At 45.7% G+C, this 15,821-nt stretch overlaps 1 protein-coding gene across 1 annotated transcript in view; it reads left to right on the top strand.

Annotated features, from left to right (window-relative positions):
• The first annotated feature begins 1,495 nt into the window (after positions 1-1,495).
• Positions 1,496-15,821, top strand: part of GRID2 (glutamate ionotropic receptor delta type subunit 2) — a 1,267,968-nt gene continuing 1,253,642 nt past the window's right edge. Inside the window, exon 1 of the mRNA XM_054990367.1 lies at positions 1,496-1,583. Coding sequence (XP_054846342.1) covers positions 1,496-1,583 — 88 coding nt within the window. The remainder of the gene's footprint in view (positions 1,584-15,821) is intronic.

A 15,821-nucleotide genomic window follows, 5' to 3' on the forward strand; every position in this document is an offset into this window, starting at 1 on the left:
GATAATTAACCACATATTAATAGCTTGCTAGATCTTTATTTTTTTTACCTCCCTTTGGAATTAGGTGTCCCGGATACCTTCTTAACCCCCCCACCGCTTCCCCCAGTGTCTTCATCTCTTGGAAGTCATGACCCTGACTCACTTTTCCAAGACACCTTCAGCTTTCAAGTGGAAAGAGCTCTGATGGAGCTACAAGGTTAAATGTATCCCAATGTATCCCCCCCACACACACCAACTACACCCTCCCATCCACACACTCGGATCTTTTTGCCCTCTTGCCTTGCGTTCATTTCCGTATCATTTTTGGGGGGGATCCACTGGTTCTCTCTGTTGCTTTCCACCCAGTTGCAGCAGAGCATTCGCAAGCCAGCCGACTGAAGCCTGTTTGGTTTCTCCCTGGTATTGCAGATAGGGGGAGAAGGTGATTGTAAGACAGCCGCTGTCTTCTCTCTCTCTCTCTCTCGCCTCTCCTCTTGCTGGCTGATAGCACTTATCTCTTGCTCGCCCTCTCTCTTCGGCGATCCATTTCCAAGCAACGTGCTAGTGGCTAGCGGTGGAGCTGCCAGCTCGGACTCTCCGCACCCCGCCAGCCGAGCGAGCTCCGAAGCCTCTTCGTGGCCGGCGGCTGCCGCTGCTGCAGAAGACCCCCGCCACCAAGACCCGCCGCCGAGTCTTTCCCTCCGCGCTCCAGATCTTGCCATCTCGGGTACCCACACCGGAGTCGGGCTCTTCCTTTTCCTCTTTGCAAGGCGGTCGGTTGCTTGCTTGCTTTGGGGCGCGAAAAGATCAAGTCTTCCTCCCGCCTCTCCAGCTCTGCATTCCCGCAGCTGCATTGCCTTGAAGTTCACTTTGGGTTTTTTTTGGGAAGGGGGGGGCGCTTTTGGAGAAGGAGCCTGCCGCTTTCCCCCTTTGCCGTTGCAGAATCCGGCCCCCCGTCCAAAGGGAGGCGAGTTCTTTTTTCCCGGGGCCGGGTTGGTTGGGCTGGGCTAGGCTGGGGGTGGGGGGAACTGCGTGGCTGGAAAGGTTGCTCGGTTTGCGGGTTGCAAGTTGCCGTGCTGGAAGCGGCGGGGGCCACCTGGCTGAGCGGCTGCCTGCTGGAGGAAAATAATACACACACACACACACATATATATTTGGGTTGTTTCCAAGAAGAAATGCAAGAGGCGTAAGGCTGGTGTGATGAGCACAGCGGAGGCTGCCCCACTGACACCCCCGAGGGGCTGGATGGATTTGCTGCAGCAACTCCCCGCAACTCTGGCGATGCCCGGCCGCCCCCCGAAGTGACGCGGGGCTCGCAGCGAAGAGGCTTCCCCAACCGGGCTGGATCGGCTTCTCTCTCTCCCAGCCGGCTGCAGGTCTCTCTTCGGGGGGCAGACGCCGGGCGGGATCGAAAGGCTTCTTCTCAAACTCTTCTCGGCTCCTCCGGCTGCTGCTTCCTGCTCACCTCCTGCCCCTTCCTCCCCACCCCCGGCTCTGCTCGCCCGAAGTGCAGGAGATGGAAGTTTTCCCCTTCGCTTTGCTGGTGGCCGTCTGTTGGACTCGAACCTGGGAAGCGGCGCGGGCGGATTCGATCATTCATATCGGTAAGGCGGAAAGAGAACCCCCAAGCCTAACCCGGAACGCTGTTCCTCAGGCAGCCGCCCTCTGCGCGGCAAGCTGCTCTCCGTCGCGGGATCTTTCCCATTGGAAGCAGTGTCATTGGAGCAGCTCTCCAAAATTCTTGCCCCGCAAGAAATCGCCCCAAACGGGCTGCTTTTTGGTTTTGTTTGGGTATGTTGCATTGCTGTGGCTAAGTTAGATGTGATGGTGAAGTTGGAGGCCAATTCTGAATGTTATGGTGAAGTTAGATGTTAATTCAAACCTTTAAGGGGGGGCGCTTCTTTTCGATGGAGGGGGGAAATGAAGGGAACCGGGCAGAGTTTGCCTCTCAAGCACACACGAGCTCCCCTCCCCTTTGAGCTCTTGGGTTTCCTGCTGCTGTTGCACCCCAGCAGGGGAAGCCTGAATTACGCCTCCCCCCCGCCGCTCCAAGTCTCATATAGGATAAGGCTTGCAAGGGTCCACCATCAGACCCTGGCCTCGGAGGAACAGGTGGTTTGGCAGCGTGAGCGCTTGCATCTCGCCAAGCACATCTTTGCAAACGGGGAGGAGAGAGCCCGTTGCATTTCACCTCCCTCCGGCGGTGGCGGCGTGCAACACCCGGTGCTGCGGTGGTCTGTTCCCCCCCCCGCCCCGCACCCCCAGCAAGCGCAGCCTCCGGTCTCTCTCCGGCTTTTGCAACCCGGGTTTTCCAACCTCGCCTATCCCGTCCATCTAGCAGGAGAGCAGGAGATGGGAGAAAGGCAGTGGGACAGCCCCCCCCCTCCCCCCTTGCCCCGATCGCCCAGCCAGGAGTGTGTGGTCCAGCCCAGCATTGCAAGCGTTAAAGGAACCGGCCTTAAAGAGGCTTTGGGGCCCCACCTATTGGCAGCAGCCTGGAGGCCACTCCGGGACTTGAACGTCTGGGGGGGGGGGGGTGTGATTATGATTCACGGAGCTTTCTGCAGTAAGCTCAGCCTGAAGCCCACATTTAGCAGCCACAGGAGAGAAGAAGGGGAGGGGGAAGACTGCATCCCCTCTAGCCCAAGATCCCTGCATTTTTTAAAAAAATGCTGTCTTCTATTCTCCCCCCCTCCCCGCTTCTGTGAAATCTCCAACTGTCCCCACTCCCCCCCTTTTTTTAAAAATGTAAGGCTATATGCTTAGTACAAAAACGCTCTGATTCCCCCCCCCCCTTCGCTCTCTGTATTGCTGACTGCTTTGCAAGCAGCACACGCAGTGCGTGGAAAGGAAGAGGTCCTTTGCTTGCAAGAGAGGAGCACCAAATATGCCAAATGGGGAAGGGAAGCCTCAGAAATCTCCCTGCTAGCCAGATGGGGAGGGGGCAGGGATGAGCAGCTGCTCTCAGGTATAAGCAGAGTTGGGGGTGCTCTTGGGCCCTTCCTGCAGGGCTTAAGTCCAAATGGAGCGCCTTCTCCAAGAGCTGGTGCCAATCCCCCCCCCTTTGGTGTCTGCTGAGTCTCTCCGACTTCAGAGGTTCTCCTTTGTAAACATGTCTGCCAGCTGTGATGTTTTTAGCGAAGAGGATCAGAGCTGGGAAAATCCTAGCTTTGAATAAAGCCAAATACCAAAACCAGGCTAGGATTTGGGAAGTTTGCCTGCTTTTTGGCAAAGATCCCCAATAGCCTGGGTGTCAGGCTGGAGGAGCTCTTTAGGGCTCAGTCTTGCCCACCAGGGATCTTAGCGCCAGTTGCTTGCCAGGAGCGCTGAACATGATATGGGTTCATGAAGGGCGTCAGTCTTACTCTAGAAGTGAGATAGTGTATGATTTATTAACCACATTTGTGGGGGGAAGTTGAAAACTCCTGGAGAAAGGTGCTTTGAGGGACAATGTGTGCATTGTTATGACTGGGCAGTGTTACAATCCCTCTGTATGGAAAGGGGCTGGGGTGAATTTCTGCATACATTAACAATGATTTGTGCAATGAATACTTTTACTGTGCAGCAAAACTACAGGCGTGGACCCATCTTGTCCTTCCTTTTCACTAAGCGAACAGTTGCCTGCACTGTTGCACTGTGGTTTAGCATCAAACCGTTCCTTCCTTTCTCTTCATGTTAATTGCTGTTTATGTTTATCGGTTGCCCGGTTTAATTATTTATAACTGGTAAATACAGCACTATGTAATTTATTTTTTAACTATTGGAGGTTAGATGTAGCAATGAAGCGCATTTGCTTAGAAGGGGGAGGGGAGGAGACCAAGTGGCTTCTCCGACAATTAATTTCACTTGGAAAGACAATTAGTACATTTGACAAGAGGATTAGCTCTTTTTATACATGGCTTTATGTTGCTGTGAAACTGGAAAATTGATAATCGTCATCCGGAGCATTCAGTCTTTTACAGGACGAGGCAAAATAAGATGCTTGGACTAGGCAACTGTTTTCACGTTAAATTGGGTCAGCAGCTAAACTCAGCAGTTCTTTCAAAAGCTGAGAAAAACCCAACACAAACCCCTGACTTTGAAAATGTTATCCCAGCTGGGATTTTCTGGTGAACCCCTATCTTGCAGGAGACACATTCAAGCAAGGAGGATGCAAACCCATTTTTTAGTTCATTTGAAATTTCAGGAGAGGGCTTGTGTTGATATTGGACGTATGGATGAGGGGAGAAAAACAATGCATGTATTAGAGTTTAAAATTCTGTACACCAATGGAAAAGCAGGTATTACAGACACCTGGAGTCGGTGAACAAAACAAAACTGATAAATACAACACTTTAGAAGTATATGAAAATGTACTTAAATGTATCACACATGGACACAAATGTGACTCTGTATGTGGAAGAAGACTGGGAATCCACCAACAGAATGTTGCAAATTGCATTCTCTCCCTCTTTCTGCCTGAAATTTAACTGTGTACAGAATATTTAATACCTTTGGCATTAAGGTTATGTTTTTAGAATGTGAGTCTGTCTTAACAAATGCTTATTAGCTGGCTACATCAAGAATGGATGCCTGAGGTTGGAAATCTGTGATTAATATGTGAGGCAGCAGGTGGAGTTTATAAACATATACTTTCCTAGGCAAACACCTGCCCTTCTCTAACTGATGGTCTCGTATGTTCGAGGCATGCTTAAGGCATACATGGCACAGGCTGTTTCTCTGATCATGGAGAGGGTTATTATAGTTTATGTGTTTCTGCTGACTTGAGTATTACAGATAGGGACAGGCAGTTCAGAAAGACTACACTAAACATGCTTATGAATGCTAAACCCCGTCACCTCCACTGTAATTTTTTTCTGAGCATGCATATTAAGGAAGAAAGGACCCTTTTTGACATACTGAAACTATGCAGGGCTGCATTATGCTATTTCCTTTACCCTATGCATTGATTGAATAATTTCATCAGACTCACATTACTTGATTGCTTAGAAGTTTCCTAATGATCTGTATGCTGTAGGAAGAACTGGAAAGCCGTGTGCAGAATGGCAATGATATTGTGTTTTATGAGGCTATTCAAAAAGTCGCTCTGATTTATGCAGCTCAAAAGCTCCGAAGTCTTCAAGATTAGCTACGCTGCCTGCTATTTCCTTCGTACATCGGTTGTCCTATACTCTTCGCTCCCTAAACACAACAGAAGTTGAGAACACTGCTTTAATTAAGCAGGGATTAGGTGGCATTTCCAGCCAACTGCACAATTTGTGTCTGGCTCATATCTTCCACTATGGAGAGTCTCATATTTTAATATTTAGTGATATGAGTGTGTCCATTGATTTTGCCCTTTAAGTAGTCTAATGAGGATTAGTGTGGGTGTGTATTTGTACATATGCAGAAGGAGGAATGCAGTCATGGATCAGCTGAAGGAAAGTTGGGATGGAATTCAGCGTGTGCTGTTGAGTTGCAACTTCAGTTCATTTCAGTAAGGGCTGCGCGCCAAACCTACACAAGCCACATTTCCACAACTGGAGGATGCACAACAGCAGCGATGCATGGTGGATTTACACCTTGTGTCTCCAGCCATCTGTTAGCTGGTAAGATTTCAGCACTGGATGGATGTTTATGCAGAAGTGGGTCTCACTGAAGTAGGTCCAGTGGGAGCTAAGGTTGGAAGGTGGGCTAGGTATTTCAGCCTAACAACTCCGGCAAATATCTAGCATGCCTTGTGGTATGGCAATCACAATCCAAAATATGCTGTTTGAAAACCTTCGAATGTAGTGATATTTGTTATTATAGGGATGTGTGGAATGTTTCTGATTCATTCATTCATTGCTAGGTCTTATTTTTTTTCTTCAGCATTCGAGGAAAATCCTTTATTTATGTGGAAATCTCTTGGGATTATATTTGATTTCAGTTATCAAGTCTATACATTTTTAAAAGGAAAAAGCCCCCGAATGTTACTGGCATGTCTGTTTTGCTCCAAGGCCGTGACTCATGCACAACCTTTGCCCAAGTCCCAGATTTGCTGGTGTTGCATCATCTGATTCTTTATGGAAGCTCTTACACTCTGCACATGCTCAGAGAGTTGTACATTTAAGGCTGGGAATTCTGCTTAGCAGTCATTCCCTTGGAACTTCTTTGATTTAATTTCCCCCCAGTCTCAGTCCCTAAGCCAACATATACCTGCGTCATTGAATTGGGCGGAGATGAGGAAAAGTTGGCTGGAGTTGAAATAGAATTGCTGTCACATTTTCTAGAAAGACTCTTCTGTTTATAACAGTAGCGTGTAAGTCAGAAATTAAACAGGTGCTTTGAGTTTTGCTGATGCTTTCTCAGTGACAAAAAATGGCCCAAATTGTTTCGGCATGGATCACTAAGGGAATAAGCAGTCTTCATTTTCTTCTCTTCATGTTCTTTCTATAAGTAAAGTTTCATTTTGAAGTATAGATTTGCTAGTGGGAATGTATGAAATTTCCACATGAAATGTTGTCTAAAGGAAGCTCGTGTGGCCTCTGAGGGCTAGGCTAGGTCAAGGTGAAGGTCAGCTATGGAGGAGGAGGAGCCCACCAAGAGACCCTCTTCCATAGGAAGACGTGTGGTCAGCACCATTCCCACCAACAGTCACAGGAGAAGAATGCTTTCCCACCCACCTTCCCTTAGTTTTGGGGCAGCTGGGGTGGCCAGTCAGAACTTTTGGTGGTTTGGCAGTTTTGAGGCATTGGGCAGGATCCAGGGGGGTGAGCAGTGCATAATGGGCAGCTCATCCCTGTGGTCTAGGGAGGTGGCAAGGGCCGCCCAGCAGCTTTTGGTGGCAGAACATCACTCGCCATCCTGTGGTTGCCACCAGCAGGATTGGTGGGGAACAACGCATCAAACAGTGAAGGGCCTTTGGATGCCGGGGATCCGCTGTCCTATGCCTTGCCAGTCCCCTGAGGGGCTGTAATCAGTAAAGTTGTGGCCATTACAACCAAATGAGATGTGTCTGTGTATCATTCGATGGGACCCAGCTGGCTCATAGCCCATAGGAAGCAAAAGCTCTTTTGGCTTTTCCCAGAATTCCTTTGAATGTTATGTCTGGTTTGGCCTTGAGTTCTGTTTTTGCATAGCAGCTCTAATTATAATTATACATATGGAATTATAAATATAATTATAAATGTGGGATTGCTTTTCCAGTTCTTCAGCATCAGACTTTTTCAAGCACAAGAATATACCAGAGAGGTATGATGGTAAATTACGTAGGAAATCCATTTTCACATTCTTCCTCTATCTTCATAAAGTGTTGTGTCCTTGGTTAAGGACTTAAAATGCTTGGCTCTATCCTGTCAAAAGTAACACTTCATTCCCATCTATTTCTTGTGCTTCCTTTTCCTTGTAATAAAATGGGAGTCAAATGTGCCCAGTTTTTGTCAGATCTGGCTAAACCAATGCCACCCTGAATAAAACAGTCTTCAGCTGTCTTCTGAAGATCAGGGGGTGGTGGTGCTGGTGCCCTTTCCTGGGGAGATTGTTCAAGGAGCTGATATCAAAAAGACCCTCTCTTGTATACCCACCAACCAAGCTTCTTTGATTGATGGAACAATCAGGAGGGCCTCTCCCTGTGATCTTAACTCCCAGGCAGGAACATATGGGAGAAGATGGGTATGGAATGTATGGGGAAAGATGGCAGGAACATAGGGGGAAAGACGGGTATGATCTGAAATTTAGTGACAAGAACACATGCTTTGTATGCTCAAAGTTCCAGGCTCACTCCTTGGCATCTCCTGCTGAAAGGATCTCAGAGTCTCTGTACACAAGATGCCTTGGTGCATGTTCATCAAGTGTAGGGAGACGCAATGTTAGCTGGGAAGCGTAGCTTAAATAGATAGAGCCAGTGGAAGTTGCTCCTCAGAGGGTTTGTTAATTTCATCTTCACCTCCCCAAAGGCTCTGTCAATTTCACCTCTCCAGTCTAAAATTGTGTGGGATCACAACTAGAGGGCAGCAAAGAATGGAAATGGGCTGGAGCTGCCTTCAAGAGCTGGGCTTGGACCTGGAGAGGTTGTAATGGGCTGAAGTTTCCCTTCTGGCATTTCACAGCCCCTTCACACAGCTCCAGTGTATAGCAAAACCTTTGCCCTGCCGCTGGCTCTGTCTTTTTAAACTACCCTTCCCGGCTAACATTGCATCTCTCCCGACGTGTTCTTCACGTGTCAGATGTCTCATGTAGAGACACTCTCAGTTAACCAGGCTACTAAATTACCCAGCATCCTGCTGCTCATATACATTATAGATTTATGTGAACTAAACATCAAACTTTAAAACTGTAGTTTTAAAAATTCCTTTTGTAAAAAATATACACTATAGAGGTCATGTCCAGCATGGTTATAGTTGCTTTTCTCCCCAATGGTAAGCAGTCCAGTCTCTAAATTCCCATTCCAGGAGAACTTCAGCATTCTTGTCAATTTCCCTATATTGAAACTGTGCAGGGAGAGCCTCATTTTGTTATCAACAAAGAGAAGGCTGTGGCTCAGTATCAGAGAACATGTTTTAGCTTGGAGAAGTTCCCAGGTTCAGTCCCTGATATCTTCACTTACAGGATCTTAAGAAATAGGTAGTGGACAAGACCTTTCTCTGCCTGAAATCCTGTACACCAGCTTCCTATCGGAGTAGACAGCACTGATCTAGATGGATCAGTCGTCTTGATTTGTTATAAGGCACCTTCATTTTGTTTGTGTTTCAGGCAGAAAAGTCTTTATAGATTGCAAAATCGGAGAGTAGGAAAGGAAACAGCTTTCTTGGACAAATTCCATTGTGTAGAAGCGGCACAGAAACACTAGTGAGGGTGTTCATTCCTATGCATAAAAAATAGCTACATTGGTTATGTATATAGTTATTTTCCCCATGTGGTTGATGGAAGTTGGTAGGGTCTTTTTTGTTTCAAGGCTGCAGGTGCATTTTTTTTCTTGGGCCACTGCTGGAGTGATGGAAAAGAAAGAGTCCCCTTTGTATAGTTACCAAAGACATGGGAATACCATTCATGGCTCAGTACTGGCAACCTTCCCTATCACCTTTCTCTGACTATCAGATGAGGCCTGCCCTGCACCACTGAACCAGAAACTAACTGAACTGTGATGTGTGACTAAACCTGTTGAGGACTTTGCTCTGTATCATACTTAAAGCAGTTATCCTAAAGCAGTGGTCTCTAATCCATGGGTCGGCTCCTTCTAGTGAGTTGTGGAGCCTCACTTCTTAGGGTCCAGAACCCTATTCGGCCACCAGTCTTTTGCTGCTTGCATGCATGGATAGCAAGGGGGGCATACTTCCTTCTTCTCTTAGCATGCCATCATGATCTCTTTGTAGAGATGATCTGTTTTTAGCAATGGCAGGGCTCCCCCTCTTCCTATTGTGTTACTTCCTGCCTGCATCTCAGTGGGTCCCACATTGCCATCTGGGGGATTAAAAGTAGATCCCAGCTGGCCTAATGAACTCAGTGCCAGAGAGCCGTTCAGTGAGTAGCAAAACAACACATAGGGCACAATACAGCGAGAAACTTTCCTGATCACACCCAGTTGAAATGAAAGTTCAAGAGAGCTGTGGGTTGTGGCAGTGTTCTTTGTGGTTATGGCACAATCAAACCAGATCCATCCCAACAGAGTCGTAAAGATGTCATGTTAATTAGTTATGCTTTTTATAGAAAGGTTTCATCTCTGAGTTTGGTTTTATTCTTGTCTTCAAATTTTCTGGTACCATATCCTACTGTATCTGTTTCTTGATATAACTGTGGATCGTACTGTATTTTGCTCAGTGAATGTCCTGGCTGTTGATTATATTGTATTCATTTGCATGGTGCAATCAGCGAGAAAGGCGGAGTTGGGTAACTGGGAGGTTTTTCAGCATGGCGATGTGGGGCTTCTTTGATCTTGTGTATACCAATATTATACTAGAAAGCGTTCCAGGAATTGGCCCTTCTCACTATTCAGTGACATAAAGTAATGCGTTATTGGCCGCAATGGATCTGTGATAGAAATTCCTTGTCTCTCTTCAGATCTGTTCTATGCTCTGGCTGGGTTTTTGGTAGTTCATTAACTTTTAATGCTCTGTGCTGTTTTATGAGTTTTGTTATGTTTTACTTTGTAAGCTGTTGATAGTTTCCAAGGATCCCCTGGAGCACGTAGTAATCCCATCTTGCATTGCATGGCACTAGAACAGTCAACTATCACCCACATTGCCACGGCTTGTAACAGGATACAGCCTTGCTGGCCAGTTCTCAAATATTACTAGCCCATCTTATTTTTATCAGCCTGCCTGCACACAAATGCGTATGCCAACCATCAGTGGTCCAATGGGAAAATTAGCATCTAGTGGTTGGCAAAGTCCACCCATCTTAATTCAGAATTGTCTCTAAATTTCTGAGCTTCCATGGAGAACATTTGGTGTGTGTGTGGGGGGACTGTACTCTATCTGAGAGTTCTGTTCAGGATCATAAGATGAACCCTGGGAAACTCCCTGCCAATGCTTATCACCTGATCACCTCCATAATTTACCCTTATAGGATGTGACCAGTTGCAAGCTGAGTAGCTCTTGAAAGCTATGGATGCTCAAATAGATGCCTGGGGGTGTTTATTATTTTATTTTATTAATTTATTTTATTTATATCATATTCGTGTTCCGCCCTCCTTGCAACCAGCCAGCACAGGACATCATTTTGCAATAATTTCCTGCTCAATGGATGAAGTCGGAAGGCATTGTGTAAATGGCGATGCCCGTGATTCTTGGTGTTAATGGGCACTTCATAAAAACACCCAGACCTTAAAGATGTAGGGTTGGATCCAGCACAATATTTCTGCTTGCACTAGAGTGTTTGCTCAAGCAGAAATGCGAGGAAGAGACTGCAGCAGCCACTTGCACTAATACAAACTTACAGTACCCCAATTGCATTTCCGTTTCTGCAAGACCTTATGCAACCCATTTCTGGGCATTATAATACATAGGGAGGAAAGCACTTGGTAATTTATGTTTCTGCTTGCACATCACTGGTTACAAGCCAAGGTCTCTCCTGCTGTCACTGCTCCCTTCTTCCACCGGTTAGCTCTCTTTTCAAGGATCAGATTTGGGAAATGAGACCAGTGACAGGGAGGAGACTGCTGGGTCAGCCCTCTTACAAGACGCACCTAAATTTCAGGAAGGGCATAGACTTGGCTGAACAGGAGAATTTATTTCTGAACTTGCCAAGTTCTAAACTTTGGCACCTTCACTGTTTACAGCTGCCCAGAATGAATTGGCTTGTCAAGGCTCAATGCCAAAGTTTAGATTATTGTTCATCAAGCAGTCTATGATCCAAACATAGTTGTTAGTTGTCCCTGCTTGATGGGGGTCAGGGTTGGTTCTGGGACTCTCCTTATAACTTGTGCATCCTTCTTTGCATTTAAGTTTTAATAGAAAAGAATTTACCTTGAGAAGAAAATGTGGTTAGTTCACAGTTTGTCACCAAAAGCCCAATGGCTGTTGTCCTCTTGCTGGGGAGCTCATACGTTTTCTTGAACTGTCATTCTGCACCAATCAAGTTTTCTCCTAAAGGGCACTGGGAAGTTGCTTCTCTTTTTCTGGCCCAGTGTTGCCTAGCAGGGCTGTTGGATTGAACTAGAATCTCAGGGCTCGATTAGATGGTACAACATCCCCAGGGATGCTACCATCATTTTATTGCTGGAATGCTCTGGCTTTAAAAATGTGGGGAGGGAGGGCTTGATCCTGCTCAAGACTGCGGCATGGGGGAGGAGAGGCTCCTGTCCCTCCAGCAGTGGTCCTGCAGTGGGTCCCCCTCCCCAGCATTTTTAAAGCAAGAATATTCTGGTAATAAAATGGCTGTGTTTTCCCTCTGTTGTCCCAAGTTGTGCTCTCAAGGTCAGGTTTCAGTAGGAGAGTACAGCTATGACTTTGGCAAGTGTTATGAAACTTGTAGATTAACTGAGGTTTCTATAAATACTAGGAATTTGTCTGAATGGCTTTGCTTGTTTAGTGATGCAGTCTTGGTACTCCAGTCTCTGTACTCCCAATACATTTCTCAGGAATTGTCTAGGGGTGCAGGTTCAGTAATGGCTACTCTTGTCTCTGATTTGTCCCTGCAGTCACCAAAAGATTGTTTCCCCCCCCCCCTTTAATTTATATATATGTATATTAAGGGAAGTTTGAAATAGTCATGTTAGTAGAGTCTTGAAAGGTAATGATTGCTGAAGAGATCATCTGCTACATTTTATTTAGCCCAGTCTTGCTCACAATTGTCCAGTCTTGTTCATGCTTCTTTCCATCACACGATGCAGCAACAATACTGAACGAATATATGAATGCTTTGAAAATATGGCTAGGGAGTCATTGCCTGTAACAGTGTCCCTCCTTGCCCATTTTTGATGCTACTGTTGAAAATTAAGCCACAGTAACAACCAAACTGCTGCCAACACCAGCTGAGGTAGAGGTAAGATAGACTCTATTAATTTAAGTACAACTAGAATGGAGCGCGATTTCCCTCTGCGCCGCTCCAGTGGTGTGGAGGGCAATCTAAACTCCCCTCTGTCTGGAGATCGGGGGGCGGGGCCAACAGCTATGTGACCATTTTTCTGAGGACAACCCACTGAGTTCCACCACCTCTTTCCCCAGAAAAAAGTCCTGTCTAGAACTGTTACAATTGAGACCTTCAGATGGACATATAACATTAACCCTGTTCCTAAACTTTCCCTTGAATGACCTTCTAGTGCTAACGTGGGAGGTAAAGGCGGCTGTGTGTGAAGCCTGGGAAAGTATCAGAATCATGGAGATGCAGCCAGAACACAACGCTTTTAATCTCCTCTTTCATTGTTGAGTAGCTTCTCTTTTCTGAATGCTTATGGAGCGAGCTCGCAAAAAGAATCATTTATCTTCTAAAACAGGATTCTGTAAAAGTTTAGCTGCTCTGTTAGTAATGTTTAAATTCATTGACAACTGAATCTGAGCATACTGTGAAGATAACAGCAACCATCTGATAAAGCCATCTATCCTGCATGGTTGACTGCCGATGCAGTTGTTTTGGTATTTCAGGATATGTCTACTACAAACCTAACTAGGTTTAAATGAGAATAACTGGCATCACTACCAGAAGATAGTTTTAGGTCAATATTGAAACAGTGATCCTTATTTCTTGATCAAATGTCAGTTGTCAGAATTGATTAAAGAGAGGGTATGGAAGTGACTTATGCTTGTATTGCAGTTTTCAACCCATGGGATGGGTTGAATGGGTCATGGAACCCCATCTGTTGTGTCGTGAGCCCCTAATGAGTGTCAGTTTTTTTATGCTTCTTGGAGAGCAAGCATGTATAGAGAGCAAGGCACTGTGCCTCTTGCTTCTCCTTTACGGATGGTGAAAGCAGAAGCAGGGCGGCCAAGCAAAGTCAAACAGTGGTGAAGAGTGTTCCTTGGTGGTTCTGGGGTTTTGCTCATTCCTTGTTACTTTACATTTCCTGATCATTGGCTTGTGTTGTCTTCTGCTGTCCACAGTCAGGACTTTTACACTGCTGAGGTCATAACTCTGGCTTCCTGCTTTTGTCACACATGATTGATGCTGTAAATCGTTGGAATAAAGCTTATCCCTACTTAACAGTGCAACCTTAACTTGATTAAGGGGATGGGTTCTTGCTACTGTTAATCAATGGCCATTTCCACACACGTTGAATAATGCACTTTCAATGCCCTTTCGCAATCCCTTTGAAGTGGATTTTTTGTTCCACACATGGAAAATCAGTTTCAAATGTTCACTAAAGAGTATTGAAAGTGGATTATCCAACGTGTGTGGAAGCAGCCAATATCTCATAAATTCTACTCCCCCTTCTTCTGGAATATATTTGTAGTTAGAACTAGGGGTGTGCTTGCTGCTTCAGTCACCCCCTATTTCTGACTCTTTTTTTTCTGCTTCGGGTTTTCCCGAGGCGGGAAACCCGATTTTTTTTTTGCACACCCCTAGTTAGAATCAGCGCAGGGAACGTTCTTCCCTTCAAACTCTCCCCCCCCTTCCTCCAGCCCACTTTTAAAGGCATCTTTTCCAACCAATGCAATCTAGCAGTCTGTACTTTTTCATTTTTTAAAAAAGAAACTCATTTTTTTAAGGGATGGGTTGGCTCAAGTGAGCTACCCATTTCCAAAGATGTGACCTTTTCTGTGGCCCTCATAACTGCAAGATCTGTAAGGCCCTCCATAGGTTTCCTATTCTTCCTCCTATCTCCTCATTCTCATTGGTTCCTGAGATGACTGCTTCCGGCCCATTGTTCCCTGCTCCAGACTACCTCCTTGTCCTTCCCAGGTTTGCTTAAGTAACCCCTAATTGCCACAGTGTTGTTTCCAGTGTCATCAGCTAGCCATGACTTTACTGCCTTTTTAGAAGAGGTTAGGTCAGCGGTCCCTAATGTGCCACCTGTGGATACCATAGCACTCTCCAACACCTTTCCTGGTGCCTAGCAAGTGTTTTTAAAGAGTGGGAGGGGGTCAGATGGGGCTTCTGAGCAGCCATTAGATATCTGATTGATTGTGCAGGTTTTATTTAAAAAATTGTTTGGTAGCAGCTGCGCCTGCCACTAGAGCACAAGGTTCTTCACTCTGACTAAAGGCAAGCTGTGTGTATGCAAAAAAACCCCAAAACTTTAAAACATGTTCATTTTAAAAGGCATCTGTTAAGTAGCACTTATTCCTGGAATGTTGAAGATTTACTATTGTAATTATGTGTGAACTCACTCCTTGACATTTTGTGGTTGGCTCCGCCTCCTACAGAGGTTGTGACTGCAGGTAAGTTGCAGGAAGCATTTTGTGGCTGGCTTCACCTTCTACGGCAGCCATTTTGTGGCTGCGCCTATCAGTTTGTGTCAGAATTTCAAAGATGCCCACAGGCTCAAAAAGATTGGGGACCCCTGTCTTAGGTTCTGTACACTTAGTAACAGCCAGACCCAGTTGGACTTCCTCACAAATATATTGACAGGGTTTTTTTTTTATTCTGGTGTTGTCAGATAGGATGCAATATTCCTTAGCTTTAAAAATATTGATATTATTATCCTGATTTCTGTTGATAAACAGTACCTTCTTCTGCCTGTTGATCCAGTTTTCGCATATTATGTAGATACTGACATGCCAGGTCTCCCACCATGGCCTCTCACCCTTGGGCCCCAGGTTACTCCTGCTACTTGGTGAAGCGGTGGGAGCAAAATGAGGGGAAACCCAGCAATGCCATGATGTCTCTTCCAATCATGAACCTGAAGCGATGTCATGAAGTTGGCACAATGCTTTTGGAATTTCCAAAATCTCTGATTTCTACTATAGCAATCTGGGTAATTCTTAGAGCATTGCTGTGACATCACTTCCGGGCAAGTAACTGGAAGTGATGTTATGGTGTTACATGCTGCGACGTCACCGTGCCCTGCTCCTGTAAGTTCCTAGATCTTGACATAGATTGCTGGCAACTCTATGTAGATACACTGTATGTATCAATGCATTTGCTTTATGCTCTGACCTTTTAGAAGAATTCTGATTGCAATTGGAGTTTCTTTTAAATGTGGTTCTTAAGATATATCCAGGATAGTTTAAACTAGTTATTATCAAGAAAGAGTGTTAGGATATAGCTTCTGTTCATGAAAACGGATTTCTAAGTATGTTTTGGGAATATTCTGGAGGGAGTACACACTGTACTCTCAGTCCCAAGTAATGTATTAGAAAAGGAGAAGAGAACTTAGGTTCTGATTTCGAAGCGGAGTAAAATTGAGGGTATAATTGAATTGGGTTCACGAGAAACTTAAGAAACAATTAAAATGTCTTTTGTTCACTTCCAGTGGTGTCTGCAAAGTAGAATGTGCAAGGGTTGGT

This window comes from Eublepharis macularius, chromosome 10 (assembly GCF_028583425.1).
Source record: "Eublepharis macularius isolate TG4126 chromosome 10, MPM_Emac_v1.0, whole genome shotgun sequence".
Taxonomy (NCBI): Eukaryota; Metazoa; Chordata; class Lepidosauria; order Squamata; family Eublepharidae; genus Eublepharis; species Eublepharis macularius.